General features: G+C 42.3%; 1 protein-coding gene across 2 annotated transcripts; it reads right to left on the bottom strand.

Moving 5' to 3' along the window:
* Window positions 1–725: 725 nt before the first annotated feature.
* On the bottom strand, window positions 726–17,448 carry DDA1 (DET1 and DDB1 associated 1). 2 transcript variants are annotated; one of them, XM_085639513.1, is made up of 5 exons: window positions 17,397–17,448; window positions 12,051–12,131; window positions 5,549–5,600; window positions 3,403–3,464; window positions 726–2,580 (listed from the first exon to the last, which is right to left on the bottom strand). In XM_085639513.1, exons 1-5 carry the CDS (start codon window positions 17,445–17,447, stop codon window positions 2,470–2,472), a joined length of 357 nt encoding a protein of 118 aa, XP_085495639.1. In that variant the 5' UTR covers window position 17,448; the 3' UTR covers window positions 726–2,469. The 2 variants fall into 2 exon arrangements, with proteins under 2 accessions (XP_085495639.1, XP_085495640.1); XM_085639514.1 differs by having other exon boundaries at window positions 17,299–17,418.
* Between the last annotated feature and the right edge of the window lie 1,088 nt (window positions 17,449–18,536).

Here is an 18,536-nt window from a genome sequence, read left to right as displayed (position 1 = left end):
ATCTGGTGAACGCTGAAAGTAATTTTAAAGTATTTGTGTTAAGAGATGAGAACATCTTATAAAAACATCGCCCCTTGTTTAGCCCCCAAAGAACCAACACTTGTACATTTCACCCGTTTCCAAGGATGCATTAGCGGTATTCACAATGGCTTACTTCACAAGAAACCGTTCTTTAACAAGGCATTTATGACATTCCTATACCACAGATATTTCCTGAAGCCATGTTCCTTCAGAGTGACTGATACTAGCTAACACGAAGGCATAAAATCATCCATATTTTTTTTCACCAACACACTAACTATCTCACCATATGAAACATCAGTTGAACATAGTGATCATCTCCCAGCTTTTTTTAAATATGCTAAGCGGACACTCCTGAACGGTGATCCCAGACACCACAATGGATCATAAGAAAAAGACTACGCTTCTTAATGTCAGCTCTCAAAAGCAACAGCATGGGGAAAATTCAGAAAATTGATATTTCTAAGGTCAAAGCGACCACACAAAAACAAGAAACTTACCCACATATAGATATGGTGATAATGAAGATATCTATCTGCATACTAGTTTCTGCTTAAACTACAACCAGCAGATAAATGATTCCAAGCTTACCAACAAATGTACGTAGTAAAAAAAAAACATAACTAAGAGGTTTCAGAAATAAAATATACACAACTCTTAACATGGAATGCAGACATGAATGATAAGAACTCTGCACGCACAAAGATATTTTAACAGTTTATTTTTTATGTATACTGAACATCTTGTCTTTAGTTGCACTGGAGACAATCAAGACACTGTTAGTCTCTGGTTCACATGTCTCAAGAACCCAGTTTACAAACTGGAAGAAAAACCTACCCCAACCAAGGTGGCCTCCTGGGGCAGCGGTGGATAATAATCATCCAGAATAAGTGACCCACAACTATCAAGGACTGAGACATGCTTTTCAGTGAAGGTTGTTGGCTACTGAGCAGGGCAATCCTCGCTTCGGTGTCAAACACAATTCTTGGTAGTTTTACCATAAAAGAATTGAACACCACAGATCGTCATCTGTCGTTCTTGCAAGCGTGAATGCTTGGATTTGGGTCCTCCAGGCCTGAAGATCACCTTCTGCACCTTCAAGACTTAACTAGTTCTAAGCCACAATGTTCTCACTGCCTTAACACAGCTAGTGTCCTGGTGGTCTGGCTTGAGAGCCAACAATAGGCCTAGCCTGCACTTTGCCAAGCTGGCACTGTAGAGTTGCCAACAATACAGCTTCTACCTTGGCTCATCCAACATTCCCACACCCTCTACTTGTGGCACACTTGACCTTGCATGCTCTCCATCTGTTAAACTTTCAGCTTGCCAACTAACCCCCTTCTGCCCTTACTTTCCAGGTACCTCGTTCTCCCTTGCATCATATTCTGATTTTGCCCTTGTAGAACCCTGCATCTTTTTTCATTAACACTGATCTTCCACCGTGCCTCCACTGCACCCAGATCCCAATTTTGTAATTAAAAGACTCAAAGCGGAGGAGCAGGGATTGAGCACTATGTACAAGGCAACCATCCACCTTCGAGATCAGTTATCATCTGGAAACCATGTGAAAATCTGTGGTCTGGGGCACGTTCTAGGAATAAAAGGGAACTAAGCATTTAAGGATCAAAACATGAAGGTCGACTGGTAATTTAAAAAAAAAAAAAAAAAGAAAATCATCCGGTAGAAAAATAAAGAAAAAAAAAATAGAAAAAAAAAAAATTGTTACAGGTGACAGGACAGCAACGCTCCCGAACTGTCCATCTGACCAGTCACCCACAGATTAGTAGAGCGGAGTGACTGTTGCAGCAGCTCAGAATACAGCAGCAGGTCACCTGGAGATGCAGGATCCAGGTGCCATCAAATTCAAAGCTCGGAAAAATCAGACCACTCAAAGCAGCAGATATTGTACCTGCTCCACCCACCTCGGTTGCTCAACGTGAGCCCCTCATATGCATGCACAAAGGCAACAACAGGTAGACAATGCCAGCGGGCCTGTGCCCTAGGGGGAAGCACTAGCTCAAACGAGCAGAGTTAATCGACAAAACGAATCACCCTGTTTCTGTAAAACCACCCCAAGCAGGGATGGAGTCTGCCACACAAGATTTCACGCCCACTTTTGCAAGAGCAAAAAACGCAACAAAACCGAGAAAAGGGAGTTGAAGATGCCTAGATTTAAATATGTTTTATAAAAAAAAAATGTTTATTGAAGTGAACTACAATTTCATTTGGCCAACCTGCTTTTCCCTTCGCTTCCATAAACTGTGTACACCATAAATAAAATCTCCAGGAAATAAATATAAACAGCTCCTATGACTCCTGAAGTGGGCTTGGACGGCAGAACAGGGTGGCATGGCATAAGAGGCAGGGTAAAGAGGAGCAAAGTGGACACGTTTCAATGAGGCTAGAAGGGGGTGCACCGCAGAAGGGGCGTGTGATAACGCAGTGTCTTTAAGTGTCCTCGTTCATTTCCCGGCTATCCGTCCTGGCGATCTTGCATGGCGGCGCAGAAACTTCTCCTTCTATTTCCACTTGTTCCTGGTCTCGCTTCTTTGCTGCATTCTGCGGTGAACAGGAGGGTGGGAGGGGACAAAAAGCATAATCAGTACCATGCGTAAGAAATCAATGAGACCTTCTCTGAAGCACTGGTGGGATGGGGCTTCGAAACACAAAGGCTGCCTGATCTGTACTGATCACCCCTTACTTTTCTCTGCATCTCTTTTGTAGGTTTTATATAATTACAAAAAATAAATAGAGCAGTCCGAACTATTTAGTTTAAATACTCAAGCGCATGGTGGCAAACTATAAGCCATTTCCCAACCGGAAGTGAACGGTCTAATGAAATAATTCAGTCTTTCTTGAAACAATCTCTGAAACAGACTGGTATGATCCAAGCACCACAAGTAAGGCTTCAAACACGTAACTACGTGCAGGGAGAGAAAATGAACTCCAGTATCTTCATGCATGCACTATATGGGTCATCTCACGCAGGCTGAGACTGCTTCAGATGAACATATTGAAAGTGTCGCAGCCTTACACCGGTGCCTTGAAATCGGACTTCCGGTTTAGAGGATAACAGGCATGTTACTGGGACTGGTGTCTAAAAGGTGGAAAATATACAAGGGGTAATTTTACAGTGAAGATGAATTCTCTACAATTCTCCAGTCAGCTACACAAAATTCTGGACCGTAGAGAGGATGCCTAGAAAATGCCTAGAGAAACATTTGACACCAATTGAGGGGGGGGTTTGACGACATCGCCATAAGATGCAGAAAGCATCTAAAATAATCTAGAGTGGACAGGATGCAGAAGAATAGGAAGGGAACTCTAGCAGTGAGGGGATACCGCAAAGAACATTTGAACCGCTGAAGGCCATCAATGTACCTTTTTGTCCCATTGCTGGTGAAGGTAGCGTAGGAGGATGTTGGTTTTTTCTGTTACGATGACTGTTGAAAGGAAGGAAGAAAAAAAAGTTAGAGGACTATAAAGCCAGCACACACTTTTACATGCACATACTTTCTCAAGGTCGTCTTTCTGTCTTTCAACATATGGAATGATTCCTAAAAAAGTCTATCCAACTCCAGATCAGCACTCTATGCTGGTTTAGGCAAACAAAGATGCTGCAAAAACTGCGTTGTTGGCTTTGCCAATGCTTGTATGTAAATTAGAGTTTAATAAAATCAAAAGAAAATCCAAAATCAAAATATTGGAGGAAAAGCAAAAATGTGTTGTGGTATCTCAAAACTGTACATAGTTTTCAGTGTTTATAAATAGAATGGTTTATTTTTTCAAGTACATTTTCTGCAGGAAATGCAAAAAAGAATTTAGAAAGCTAAAGGAATTGTCAGAAAGTAAAGGGAAACTCGCAAGAACTATTTTGCTTACCACTGGATTCAGCTATTTGGCCGCCTGCAGCAGCCCAAAGAGAAGAGTCATGGGCCTCCACGAGAAGTGCCATGCTAAGCGCCGCTTCTGCCTCAGACACAAGCAGAGCGAGGACAGCAGCCTTCTCGGAGCACCACAGGAGCCTGTGTGTGCCAGAGTGCTTCCATGCAATATGCGGAATGCAGGAGAAAAAACCAACCTTAAAAATGACTTCCGCCTAATGGAGTTCTTCTGCCTGGTCTAAGTTTCCTTTTGTTGTTTTTATTTATAAAACAGTTAATAAGAAACCTTTCTGTAGTGCTGGGTTCAGTTGTGGGCGGCTGCAGCCGTTACGCGTGCGGTTCGCTCCTGCTCTAATGATTGCTGTATTATTGTTTTCCTCTCTTTTTTCTACGTTAGCGGCCGGCCCAGGCGGTTGTAGGCCCATGACTGTGAATATTTGATGTGTAAATAAAGGTTTAAAAAAAAAAAAAAAAAAAATGACTTCCGCGATACCCCAGCAGAAATAAGCCCGATTTTGTGCAGTGACAGACAAACCAGGTGTGGGACAGGGAAGAAGCACAAGACGCAGAGAGCTTAAAAAAAAAAAAAAATGCACGCTCATTGAGTGCTAAATAGAAAAGAAAAAAAGTCGTTCTTGAAATGTGGATATTAGAAGGATACAAGTTAGCAAATCAAAAGTATCATAACGGGGTTATGCTCCAGGGGAGGGACAAACGCAAGAAGAGGAAGGTAAGCCAGCAAGCGAGAGTGACAATAAAGCCAGCTAATGGGCGAGCTTGGAAGTCCAAAGTAAGCTCACAATAAATCTTTTGTAACCAGACAGCTTACGCGGTCTGGTATAAGAGACCCAAAAATCAAAAACACACAAGCCAAAGGTTCCTTACTTGAAAAAAATATGGAAAAGTGAGTCATAGAATGTTTGACCAAGCGACCAATGTAGTGGTTGTAAGATGAATGTGGCGGCTGCACTCCTAAAGACAAAGGACTATCAGAAGACCAAGACGGTCTACAGATTCCAACCGTAACCGTCCCACAGTGTGAACTATTATTCTGAATTTGAAAGAAAAGAAACAAAAGCAAAACACTGCTTTGGGAACAAAAACCCAACAATTTCAGAGTGCTCCATTAAACCTATACAATAATCGAGCTGGAAAACAGACGAACAGGAACAACATTAATCCGACACCCAAGTCATTATGGTAATTGTGCAGATACTGTACACCTGGTGGGGGGCATCGAGTAAGAAAAATCAACCAAGGGGCATCGAGTAAGAAAAATCAACCAAGAAGTGTGTGTGTGTGCTGGTCTCTGTAAACCGAGCTACTGACAAATAAACCACAACAGCAATGAGGGCTAGAAGCTGTGAATGTATCAGCATGTCTGGGAGCTGTGAAAAAGACCTACAAGTGAAAGTGTTTGACTTTACTGCGGAATATATATACTCTAAAGTGGCTTTTATGGGGGTTTAGGATTGACTTTAAGGACAGCTGGAATGGATTTAGAACTAAATGACCCAATCGCACAAACCCAGATCTTTCAAGAAAATGTTAACTTGCAGAACGTAGACAGCGACTGCATACACCAAGACTGAAAATCAGATGGACTAATGTTCTATAAAAGTTAAGCAATCAATGAAACTTACTTTGTTCAGATGGGTAGTCCCTTGTGGGCAAGTATACTGAAGGCCTTCTGTTCTGTAAAACAAATAAAGTAATTAGAGGTAGGGCTGGAAAAACTAGCATTACTAATTGTTGAAGGATTTAAATTAATTTTGGCTTTATCTAAATGTTTTCTGCGGTTTGCCAGAAAAATAACACATTATTACAGTGAGAATTTATACGTGAACAGCCACCCCTTGGCGAGTGATACAACCAAAACACTGGGGTGAAGGGATACAAAACAAACAGTGCTCTGTCCGTCAAGACATCCAATTTTCCTAAACACAGTCCAGTGCGTCTACAGAGAGAAAATACACAGCTGAGGAATTCCGGCCGCATTTACTTACATTACCCAAATTACGGTTGACTATTGTAGCAATATCCTCTTCCAAATGATCGAGAGGTGAAATGCCCCATCAATGTATCCTCTTTATCTCCAGACTATGCTAAATCTCAATCAACATATCATGGGAAATACATTCATTTGGATCGATGATTATGCTTCGCATAAGGAATGCCACCACTCCAAAGGGGTCTTTGAAGGTTGTTTAATCAAGGTCCAAAGAAAACTATCCACTTCTACAGATCAAGAAAGGTTATCACAGGCTGCAAAGGGTACCATTCACCAGCTACACCCCAGGGACCACAAAGGTGTCCAACATACGCCACCACCAGAGATTTTTGAAACACGACAACATATCCTTCCTATTGGCATATTTCTAAAAGGGTCGCCCAGTCACTCCAGGTCGTTTAAATGGGTCATTATCGAAGTAAACCAAGCCCAACACTTCCAAAATGAAGAAATAATCCAAGTGCAGCATAGGACTGGACAAACAGTGCACTGTTAACACGAGTTACTGGCAGGCGTATCAGCAGACGCAACAAAGGAATGGCTTCCAGCATCGAGAGGTAGGAGAAGCAGAAAACAGCGCCATAATGTTGAGTCGACAACGTCCTCATCAGTGACCTCGAAAACAGATAAACCCTCCTAACACGGCCAAGAAGCTGCTGTGCAAGCCATACTTCCTAAATATAAAGGTTTCAAATGAGAAACCCGAATAGCCAAGTACTTAAACCAGTACTTATTTTAGACTTTTCAGAACCATGGTGGGTCTACAAAAATGTATGAAACTAACAGACTGATTCAAGCAAGCATCCGGGAAAGAAAAAAAAATATATATATATATATATTTTTTTTTTATTATCTACTGGCGGTCGCCAGTAGATAGTTATAGTTAGGACCGTCTTTCCATAGGAAATCTGAAAATTCTATTTTGAATAACTTTGGCGCCGGTTGACGAATCCTCGCGAAATTTTCAAAACTAATGGGGCGCTCCGTTCAGCTCCTACCCTGAAAGTCTCGGGGTGATTCGTCAAGCGGGGGCCGAGAAAAAAGGGGAGTCCCAAAACGCGTTTTCCCCATGCATTTTTCCATAGGACCTTTAGTCGAAGGTACAGCCCGAACGGCTGAACGGAATTACTTGAAATTTGGCAGAGAGGTAGTCCTCAGGTCAGGGAAGTGCCTTTTGCATATATGGAGTCAATCTGTTCAGTAGTTAAAGAGAAAATTGCATTTAAAAGCACATACATATCTATAGCCGCGCACGGTGCGCGCACCGTGCGCGCACTCTAACGTGCGCGAGCGTAATTCTGATTGGTGGTTACATGTCAGTCAACGGTCGAAATCAGGAAGTGTCGGCCGCCATTTTGTTTGTTGTGGGTGTGAGAGTGAAAAAGAGGTGGCGAACGTGAAAAGGGGGCAGGGTAGAGAGTTCCTGACCCCCTAGCCTTTGTCAGGGGGTCCCTAAAGGACCCCAAAGGGTGAAAAAACATTTTATTTTTAATTAGCATTTAAAAAAACGTACAAATTCACTTAAACCATAGGTTTCAGGCACGTTATAGTTAGGAATTAGCATTTAAAAAACCTTGCAAATTCACTTAAAAAACCATAGGTTTCACACATGTTATAGTTAGGTGGACATTTCACTCGTAACAAACCAATGAAATTCCACCGTTATAGTTAGTTCAGATAACTAGAACTCGCGCGACCGCCACTCTATCACAAGGATGAGGTCCATCAGTGATGTCATGAGTGATGCCACTGACCATGTCATGAGTGATGAAATATGTGACGTCATGAGCACTGGATTGCGGGCGCGCGAGTTATAGTTATCTGAACTAACTATAACGGTGGAATTTAAAGTGGTTTTTTACGAGTGAAATGTCCACCTAACTATAACATGTGTGAAACCTATGGTTTTTTAAGTGAATTTGCAAGGTTTTTTAAATGCTAATTCCTAACTATAACGTGCCTGAAACCTATGGTTTTTTAAGTGAATATATATTACCTACTGGCGGTCGCCAGTAGGTAGTTATAGTTAGGACCACGTTTCCATAGGAAATCCGCAACATTCTATTTTGAATAACTTTGGCGCCGGTCGACGAATCCTCGCAAATGTTTCAAAATAGGTGGGGCGCTACGCTCCGCTCCTACCCTGAAAGTCTCGGGGGGATTCGTCAAGCGGGGGCTGAGATAAAAGGGGGGTCCCAAAACGCGTTTTTCCCATGCATTTTTCCATAGGACCTTTAGACACAGCTACAGCCCGAACGGCTGAACAGAATTACTTGAAATTTGGCAGAGAGGTAGTCCTCAGGTCAAGGAAGTGCCTTTTGTAGGTTTGGTGTAAATCTGTTCAGTAGATTCAGAGAAAATAGCCTTTAAATCAATATATATATCTGAGCCAGCTTACGGTGCGCTTACGGTGCGCTTACCGTACGCGTACGGTGGCGTGCGCGAGCGCGATTTTGATTGGCTGTTAGATCTTAGTAAACATTCGAATCGGTCGAAACCAGGAAGCGGCGGCCGCCATTTTCTCTCTCGCTCTCTGAGTTGGGCAGCAAAAACGATGCCAAAAAATGTCTAAAGAGGCAGTTTCTTGAGATCCTAACCACCCAGCATTGATATAGGGGTCCCCAAACAACCCCCAAGCCCAAAAAAAAAAAATTTTTGTTTTCGGAAAATCGCCGATTACGCTTACCGTACGCGTACGGTAAAAAAAAATTTTTTTTAAAAATTATCCACACCCTCCCCACCCCGTGTGCAAATGGTGCCCGAAGGGCACCATTTGTGCATGGCTTATTACAGGTAAGAAATAAACAAAGAATAAATTTCACAAAGATGCGCATAATATGTCCCCCATGTGCGCACGGTGCGCGAAGCGCATCGTGCGTACATGGCCCATCCCGCATAACGTGGGCACGCGGTGCGCGCAGCGCACCGCGTGACCACCGTGCGTGCACGGCACTAACTGCGTAAAGTGGGTGCGCGAAGCGCACCGCGTGCTGTGCGCGCAGCGCACCGTGCGCGCACGGAACGAACTGCGTTAAGTGGGCGCGCACGCCACGAATGGCGTAAAGTAACTTAGCATTTAAAAAAACGTACAAATTCACTGAAAAAAACATAGGTTTCACACACGTTATAGTTAGGAATTAGCATTTAAAAAACCTTGCAAATTCACTGAAAAAACCATAGGTTTCACACATGTTATAGTTAGCTGGACATTTTATTGATAAAAAACCAATGAAATTCCCCCGTTATAGTTAGTGCAGGCAACTATAACTCACGCGACCGCAATCTTCTGCTGATGACATATGTGTCTTTATGAAAAAAAAATATTTGTAATATATGTATAGCTAAAATTTAATGGAAGAAGACATGGGCAAATAAGTGTCTAAATACAGTATTAGCATCAGCAGAGGATTGCGGTCGCGTGAGTTATAGTTGCCTGCACTAACTATAACGGGGGAATTTCATTGGTTTTTTATCAATAAAATGTCCAGCTAACTATAACATGTGTGAAACCTATGGTTTTTTCAGTGAATATATATGTATTATCTACTGGCAGTCGCCAGTAGATAGTTATAGTTACAACCTAGTTTCCATAGGAAATCTCAAAATTCTATATTGAATAACTTTGGCGCCGGTTGACGAATCCTCGCAAAATTTTCAAAACTAATGGGGCGCTCCGTTCAGCTCCTACCCTGAAAGTCTCGGGGTGATTCGTCAAGCGGGGGCCGAGAAAAGAGGGGGGTCCCAAAACGCGTTTTCCCCATGCATTTTTCCATAGGACCTTTAGACATTTTTATTGATAAAAATGTTTAAAAAAAAAAAAAAAAGAAAATGCAATAGGTCTCGCCCTCGTTTAAGTTAAAGCAATTCTGTTTGTAATTAGGTGGCTTTTTAGCTTTGCTTGTATTAGAGTTTTTCAAACTTTCATGTACATACCATGCATATGTATGCATATATGTATATGTTTGCATGAATTTATATAGATATGCAGATTATATTTATATATTCACTGAAAAAACCATAGGTTTCACACACGTTATAGTTACGAATTAGCATTTAAAAAACCTTGAAAATTCACTTAAAAAAACCATAGGTTTCACACATGTTATAGTTAGCTGGACATTTCACTCGTAAAAAACCAATGAAATTCCCCCGTTATAGTTAGTGCAGGCAACTATAACTCACGCGACCGCAATCCTCTGCTGATGACGTCAGATATTACATCACTGTATTTTGACACTTATTTACCCATGTCTTCTTCCATTAATCTTTAGCTATACATATATTACAAATATTTATTTTTCATAAAGACACATATGTCATCAGTGATGTAATATCTGACGTCATCAGCAGAGGATTGCGGTCGCGTGAGTTATAGTTGCCTGCACTAACTATAACGGGGGAATTTCAATGGTTTTTCACGAGTGAAATGTCCAGCTAACTATAACATGTGTGAAACCTATGGTTTTTTAAGTGAATATATATATATATATATATATATATATATATATATATATATTCACTGAAAAAACCATAGGTTTCACACACGTTATAGTTACGAATTAGCATTTAAAAAACCTTGCAAATTCACTTAAAAAAACCATAGGTTTCACACATGTTATGGTTAGCTGGACATTTCACTCGTAAATAACCAATGAAATTCCCCCGTTATAGTTAGTGCAGGCAACTATAACTCACGCGACCGCAATCCTCTGCTGATGACGTCAGATATTACATCACTGATGACATATGTGTCTTTCTGAAAAATAAATATTTGTAATATATGTATAGCTAAAGATTAATGGAAGAAGACATGGGTAAATACGTGTCTAAATACAGTGATGTAATATCTGACGTCATCAGCAGAGGATTGCGGTCGCGTGAGTTATAGTTGCCTGCACTAACTATAACGGGGGAATTTCATTGTTTTTTTACGAGTGAAATGTCCAGCTAACTATAACATGTGTGAAACCTATGGTTTTTTAAGTGAATTTGCAAGGTTTTTTAAATGCTAATTCGTAACTATAACGTGTGTGAAACCTATGGTTTTTTCAGTGAATTTGTACGGTTTTTTAAATGCTAAGTTATGTTTTTATTTATTTTTGTTCCAGGTTTCACACCGTGCGCGCACCGTGCACGGTCAGTGGGCACTCGGTGCGCTTTGCGCACCGAGCGCCCACGGTTCGCAGTGCGCGCACCTCGCGATTTAAAAAAAAAATAAAAATGTGTTTTTTTCTCCCTTGGGGGTCCTTCTCTGACCCCTGACCAAGGCGAGGGGGTCAGGAACTGTCCACTCTGCCCCCTTTTCACGTTCTCCACCTTTGTTTTTCACCCCCTCAGACTGCGAGATACAAAATGGCGGCCGACACTTCCTGGTTTCCACCGATTCGAATGTTTACCGACATCTAACAACCAATCAGAATTGCGCTCGCGCACGCCAGGGTGCGCGCACGGTGCGCGCGTATAGATATTGATATGCTTTTAAATGCTATTTTCTCAGGAAATACTGAACAGATTTACACCAAACCTACAAAAGGCACTTCCTTGACCTGAGGACTACCTCTCTGCCAAATTTCAAGTAATTCTGTTCAGCCGTTCGGGCTGTAGCTGTGTCTAAAGGTCCTATGGAAAAATGCATGGGGAAAACGCGTTTTGGGACCCCCGTTTTTTCTCAGCCCCCGCTTGACGAATCCCCCCGAGACTTTCAGGGTAGGAGCGGAGCGTAGCGCCCCATTAGTTTTGAAAATTTCGCGAGGATTCGTCGACCGGCGCAAAAGTTATTCCAAATAGAATGTTGCGGTTTTCCTATGGAAAGAGGGTCCTAACTATAACTACCTACTGGCGACTGCCAGTAGGTTATATATATATATATATATATATATATATATATATATATATATATATATATATCCGTGTTATTTGCTTTTCACTATAAAATACCATTAACCGGTTATTTTGAAGTTCCAATAATATTACGACATTCCATGTGCTATCTTCATTCACACACAAACAAGTGCGATCATTCCTAGGTAACTGGCTAGAGGCCACAGAGCATTTTTGCAGTAGTTAACAGACTCCAGTACATACACCACTTTCTTCTCCATCTCCCGCAAAAATATAAAGAGAACATTACTCACAGAAGCTTTGCATACTGAATCCGCGTGAAATCTGCTGAAGTTGCTCTTGTCGTACACAGGCAATCCTTTCAAAAAATCGGCCTGATAAGAAAACGGAGAAGATTTTTTTTTAAAACACATCACACAATAAAAGCAGCTTCATGGGTAAATTAAAAATGTGGTAGCTACATGTATGAAAATGGCTTTAGTTTACGGCAATGAAAAGGGCTCTTGCTAAACTGCTTCTGGGGCTGAACAGGGTTCTGAAACTTACATTCTGCAATACATAAAACTACTCTCTTAAAGGTGGAAGAATTCTTAACAGCCCAGTCTGCCATGCTGTTCACTCATCTGTGGGTTACGCAAGTATGCAGTGATTTTAGGATAACCAACTAGGAAACTTTTCTCCATATATAAGTCACTTTGTCCTAATTTCTTAAATGGAGCCATTGTAAGAAGCTGGGGCGGCTTCAACTATAATCACACCTGTACTACAGTAATCATGGTTTACATATTCCATCACATAACACACCTTTTTTAAATAAATAAAATGGTATTGCCTTATATAAATGGCAGCTCTTCAGAACACACAAAAAAAGAGTGAAATGGTGAAGTAGTTGTGTCAAGTACTTTCAAAAATAAAGAATTAACTTGTACACCCATCTTACGCTCTTAACATTTTTGCAAAAGGCGTAAAACACACGCCGATCCCTAAAGAAAGTAGAACTCTAAATCATCCAGAACACTGCCACCAAACTCACCCCCCACTTCCGCAAAAGCGCACACATCACGCCATACCTTGCGCTACTGTACTGGCTTCCCATCCAGAAACGCTGCATATTCAAGTTTCTCATCCATGCCTACAAAGCCCGCCATAACGCAGGACCAGCCTTCAACGACCAACTTCAACTCTACCAACCCTCCAGACATCTATGCCCTTACGTCTCTCTCCCTTGCACGCATCCCCAGCATACGACGAAGCAAGACAGGGGGTTGCACCTTCTCCTTCATCACAGCCAAAAGCTGTAACATACTCCCTCAACATATCAGGAACCGCCACTCCACTCCTCGACTTACGCAAGAAGCTGCAGATCTGGATGTTCAGCTAGGAGCATCTCAATAGGCTCATGCTCCAGCGCCTGTATAAACACAGGAGTAATAAGCCGCGCCATACAAATCTACATAACATAGCACAACTCAAACAAAAAAGGACCACTGAACAGAGTTAGATTTTCGTCCTCTACACTAATAAATGCCCTGAAATATCAGTAATGTAGGACGAGCCATAGGTCAATGCTACTCAAAGTAAGTATAAGGAAGGGTCTCTACATCAGAGAAAGGCAAAGGAAGGTCGAATCCAGGATGTCGAATCCAGGATGCCGCGGGAGGCTGATATAGTTCACAAGAAAAGGGTTTTGAGATTATCTTTTAAATTGCTACAAAGTTGTAGTTGCAGGAAAGGAAAAGGACATTTACATTCCTAGTCATGAGTTAGTAGGGGTCACAGGGAGATTGATAACAGCAAATAATTGATGCCAGGGATGTCCCAATATAAAGGTCCAGGCCACAATTTCTAGATACCAACTTAGCTATCACACCTTCCACTACAGTACAGAACCAAGAGGCTCAGTGATCTGCAGGACTTTTTCACCCAGAAAACCACTACCCTGCTTCGTTCTCCAGCTATCAGTTCTCTTAAATGGTGTACCAAGAGCCACTGTCATGCCGTCACTGGAGGTATGCCAATCACCATCTTGATGGATCATTATTTGGTGATGGACCGTATTTGATTACTATCAACAAAGTTCACCAGTGTTGGAAGCATTCACTGCCCATCCAAGACTTTAATCACCTCATTTAACCTAGCCTGTTGGTATCTTTTATAATCTGTTTCATCGCCAAAAGTTTAAATGCACGAATAGATTTTCAATGAAGTCATCAATCCTTAATGAAATTGTCTCCCCATTAATCAAATAGCCTGTCTAGAAACCCTTGCGTTTTGCCTGTCACAGGCCTGTGCCAACGACTTTCACCTCCTAAGTCACAGGTAACATTCAAAACACCCCCGTCCCTTGGGAAGTGAAGGCAAGGTGGCTGCCGGCCATTCATGGACCTCTTACTCATCACAGCCTGATGCATAATTTAACAATATAAGATTTATGATGAATAATTAAGGAGTTCTTGTTGATTTGGCGACATTAATCTAAAGACAGATCATCCTCACACTGAGCCACTCCGGAGAGCTCATGTCCACAGTAAGCTTTACTAACTCTTTAAAGTATAAAAATTAGGTAGTATTGAGAAGATTTTGAGCACTGGATCCTTTGTGCCCAACAGCTGACATTCAGAATTGGCAGCTCTACAAATGTGGATATTCCATATCATACAGGAACAGAGATGAGACAGAATGGTGCCGGGCAGTTGACCTTGCAGTAGTCTGCTGCACTGGGCAACCAGGATTAATAACGTGCCACAGTTTGCAGGAAACTGAAGAGAGCGGTCCCGATATGCCTTAAACTGCTTAAATCTCTGGGAGCTGACTGCTATACTCCAGGTTCTGATGCAGCAGAGCATCCCCCTTGGAAAGGGTAGTCCTACTCCACATGGCTTCCTGCTGGTCGTCATTCAACAATGGTAATTTACACAGCTTCTCTTTGGATCTCTGATAAATGCGCTGTCTATGGTTATACTTTTTGTCCACTATTGTGACAAGAAGAGATGATCGTGGTACTGCAAGCAGAATAGGTTCACAACAAAAGTACACAGTAGTAACTCGCTAAAGGACTAAGTCACTTGAATCAGTAAACTCTTCTTCCCACTGTAAGTGGACTGTCCAACATCGAAGAGACATTTCAAAATGGCCTCATGATTTTACAATTGCACATTCATTAGTATCATAATGAAATTATAAAGTCACTGGCTGACGCTTAAAGTCATGCAAAGAAAAACACATACTGCTGATAATTCAACGCCAAGGACAATTCCAAGAGTACAAACAAAGGGAAATCTATAAGTTGTTAATTCTTTATTCTGGTGTTGTACGAGTTGGTCTAAAGTTACTCCAGACTTTGAAGAGGAATCTATGGTATTTTGTACACACTAGGAAGGCACTTCCATAGGGATCGCAAAACTGTAAACATTTGCCATCACTTGACAGTGTTTTTGTCGGACAGCCAGGGTATACTCTATTTACACTATCGATAGAGCAGTTTGAGGACCAGAATGCCTGTTAAACGAAAAGAAGAATACTGCTCTATCAATAACAACCTACCAATGAACTCCCTTGGACAAGGCACAGCACTCTTAATTTTTACTGCAAAACTCTTGCCATGTCTTTTAATCCACCTCTATTACACAGACATTAAACACAGATGAACAGGTATCCTACTCTATCAATAATCACATATACGCTTGGATCAAATACTTCCTACAGTCTAGCATTACAAGTATGGAGCTAGTACACTAAAACCCTTACAAGGTCTGTTTACACAATAGTGTGATCATGCCTGTAAATTAAGATGTGCACTTCTTTCTGCTGAAATAATACTGGCCAATTTTGAAGGAGTCTTAAGAAATTCTCCTTGATTAATGTTAATCCTGTCTAAGGGTGATTGCTTATTCTTAGCCCTTGACTAGACAGTACTTGGTAAGAGTGTTTGAAGATTTTTATATATTAAGTTGTGTTTCGTAAACGTGATTCTAGGGAATGCTGGGCACAGTCGCTTTTGACACCCATTAGTTAGATACACAAGGTAGTCAATTTATTGCACACCAACTATGCACTTTAATATAGCAGTTGTTTAACAGGACAGGTATTTTAATGAAAAGGTAATGTATTCAATTTTAACATTGTAACACCTAATGCTAATTCTATTGGTTATTTGTGGTACCTTAATTATAGTAGTAAACTGTTCCAAATGTGACTTTTTAGGATTTGTAACAAATTTCGACGAAATCTTTGAAATAAACTAAAGTTGAAATGTACACTATAATATGTCTTAAGAGCAGTGACTAATACCTCCGTACAGCGGAATTTTTAAATCAACACCACCCATTTCTCACCTCCACGCAGGGGTAGAAATAACACAGCATCTTAACATGGGAGACATCCTTCATGTTCTACCTACCAGTGCTTTATCTTTTCTGACCCATCACTTTCAAATTTATAACGTTGTAGATACCAGTGTCGAATAAATCAATAGCATGTGGCCTATATATGTCACATGTTAATAACGTTTTTACTGCTGTTGACCTCTGCCTCGCGTGCTCTATGTGAACTAGATATGTGGAGTATAGAAGTACAAAATGTACTGCCACCACCAGTACCAGTCCAGAGAATATTGGCAGTCAATGGCCATTGCAGGCTGTGAAACTTACTGAGGACATCAGCTGCATCTCCAGAAGTTTATTTTTGCTGGGAGGAGGTACGGGTTGGTAGAAGAGCTCCGGGCTGTGCTCAGCACAAACCTTGGCCACTCATCATACAGCTGAACGTTTTCAGAGGTTGGCGGGTATAAATATTAAAATCTGTGATTATTTAACGAGACATACTTACTGCAAGATCTCTTTTCCACTCAAGGACACGATCCTAAAAGTACTCACAATTATCTATACCCCAACGAGACCCTTATCATATGGGCATCCCAAGGGATGTGGGGACACTCTCCCCATCGACTCTGGATTTCCATTACACCTGAATTCCTGGATAGATCCCATAAACGCCTGCCAACCACTTGCAGGCTTGTACCCCCTCTCGCACCCCTTTTCCAAACTAGAGCCCCCAGCCCCTCCCTTACCCCCAGGCTGCAGTTCCCGTCGACTGCATTAACAGGAGTGCCATTGTCTACCCTATGCCCATGCTTCACAGGCCTGTCACTTCTAGCCCCCTTACTAACTCCAGCCCTCCCACCCTTGCCAGGGTGGCTGTAACCCCCTCACCCAACTTCCAAGCTTCAAGATCCTGCCTCCCCCTTACACCACTCAGAGACTGTAACCCCGCACCCATTCCAATATGAAACTACATCTCCCTCGGCCCTCTGTACAATCTGACACCACTGGATGCCACTCCCCTTCCAGAGGCAGGAGCACCCTCGCCCCCCTCCCAAAGCTGGAGCCCCCTGGCCTGGAGAGCAGGGCGCGGCCCAGGCTAAGCAGACCGATCCAGGGCCCGGGGACGACTTGTCACCCCTTCCTGCCCCGCCCCTATCCCAGCCCCGGTAATCCTCAGACCCCCCCGTGTCCCCTCCGGGTGCCCCACCCTCGCACTCACCATCATGGCCCTCCAGCCGCAGCAGAAGAGCCACTTCAAGCCCCGCAGGATCACCCTAACCCGCTACCAACAGAGACGACGCTCCCGTTGGCCATTACCTCTAGCTCGGCCCGCCTCATTGGGCCCCGAAGAGCAACGCACGCGCTCATTGGTTTGTGCCACACCCCTCTCGCAGGCGCATTGGTTGCTAAGGTAGTCCTTCGAGGTTACGAGAGCTCGGTTGATGCGTGAAAAGGCACACCTATTTTGGTGACTTGTGATTGGTTAAAGCACGGGCGAATAGACGGCAGCGCAGCTGGGATCGCGCGTCCGGTTTCGTGACGTCACAGAGCAGTAGACGTGTACAGACGGCTCAGATGCGTACGTCAAAGAGACACATCCATCTTGCGGTGGGAAATAGATGGCATTGAGCTATCAGAGCGCTAAGGTTTACTCTGGAATGAAAACATATTTTTATTTATTTATTTAATGCAGTTTTATATAGCGCGAACTTTACCTAAAAGTATCAGAGCGCATTACAAAAGAACCAGGTAAGTTACATAACGTACACAAGATACACTAAAGTGCTTTAAATGGAAAAAGAAATTGATTGAGGATCTGGTGGGGGCGTGCCTGGGGGCGTGGCTTCACGGCATGTATTTTAACAATAGTGTCATTTTCTTATTCAATGCAAAAGCCCACTAGTGTCCTTCGGATAAGTTTCTTCATATGTGCAGGGCGTAATTGGTGTTTTTTGCAGTTTTATATAGTGTGAACTTGGCAAAAGGGCATTAAGCCTTTTTACTTGAGAATCAGAAGTTTTACATGAAAACATACTTTTTTTGTTTTTATGGCACGGGGAGATTGCTCAGAATAACAGGATTGGATTTTAACTCCCCGTGCCATAAAAACAAAATAAAGTATGCTTTCGTGTACAACTTGCACTCTGCATTTAAAGTGGTTTAATACCACCTGCCAAGTGTGCGCTATATATAACTGCAAAAAAAGTACAAATTGCGCACTGTACACATAAGCCGAACTTGGCCAAAGGCGTTGGGTGCTCTGACAGTCAGTGGCGAGTGTATTCCAGCGTTGCAGCCTTGCACTCTAACTGACAGCGCAAAAGTTTCAAAGTGAGGAGCTCTGTCCGTCAGGCCACATTTCCTTACTCCTGTCAAGCTGTCAGTTAAGAGTGTAAGGCAGCAGCAACCTAGCGCAGGAATACACTCACTATTGACTATCACAGCACCTCACAGCTC

The sequence above is a fragment of the Triturus cristatus genome, chromosome 12, assembly GCF_964204655.1.
Source record: "Triturus cristatus chromosome 12, aTriCri1.1, whole genome shotgun sequence".
In the NCBI taxonomy this organism is placed as follows: Eukaryota; Metazoa; Chordata; class Amphibia; order Caudata; family Salamandridae; genus Triturus; species Triturus cristatus.
Note: the sequence above shows the minus strand (reverse complement) of the source record. Positions and strands in the feature narration are given on the sequence as shown.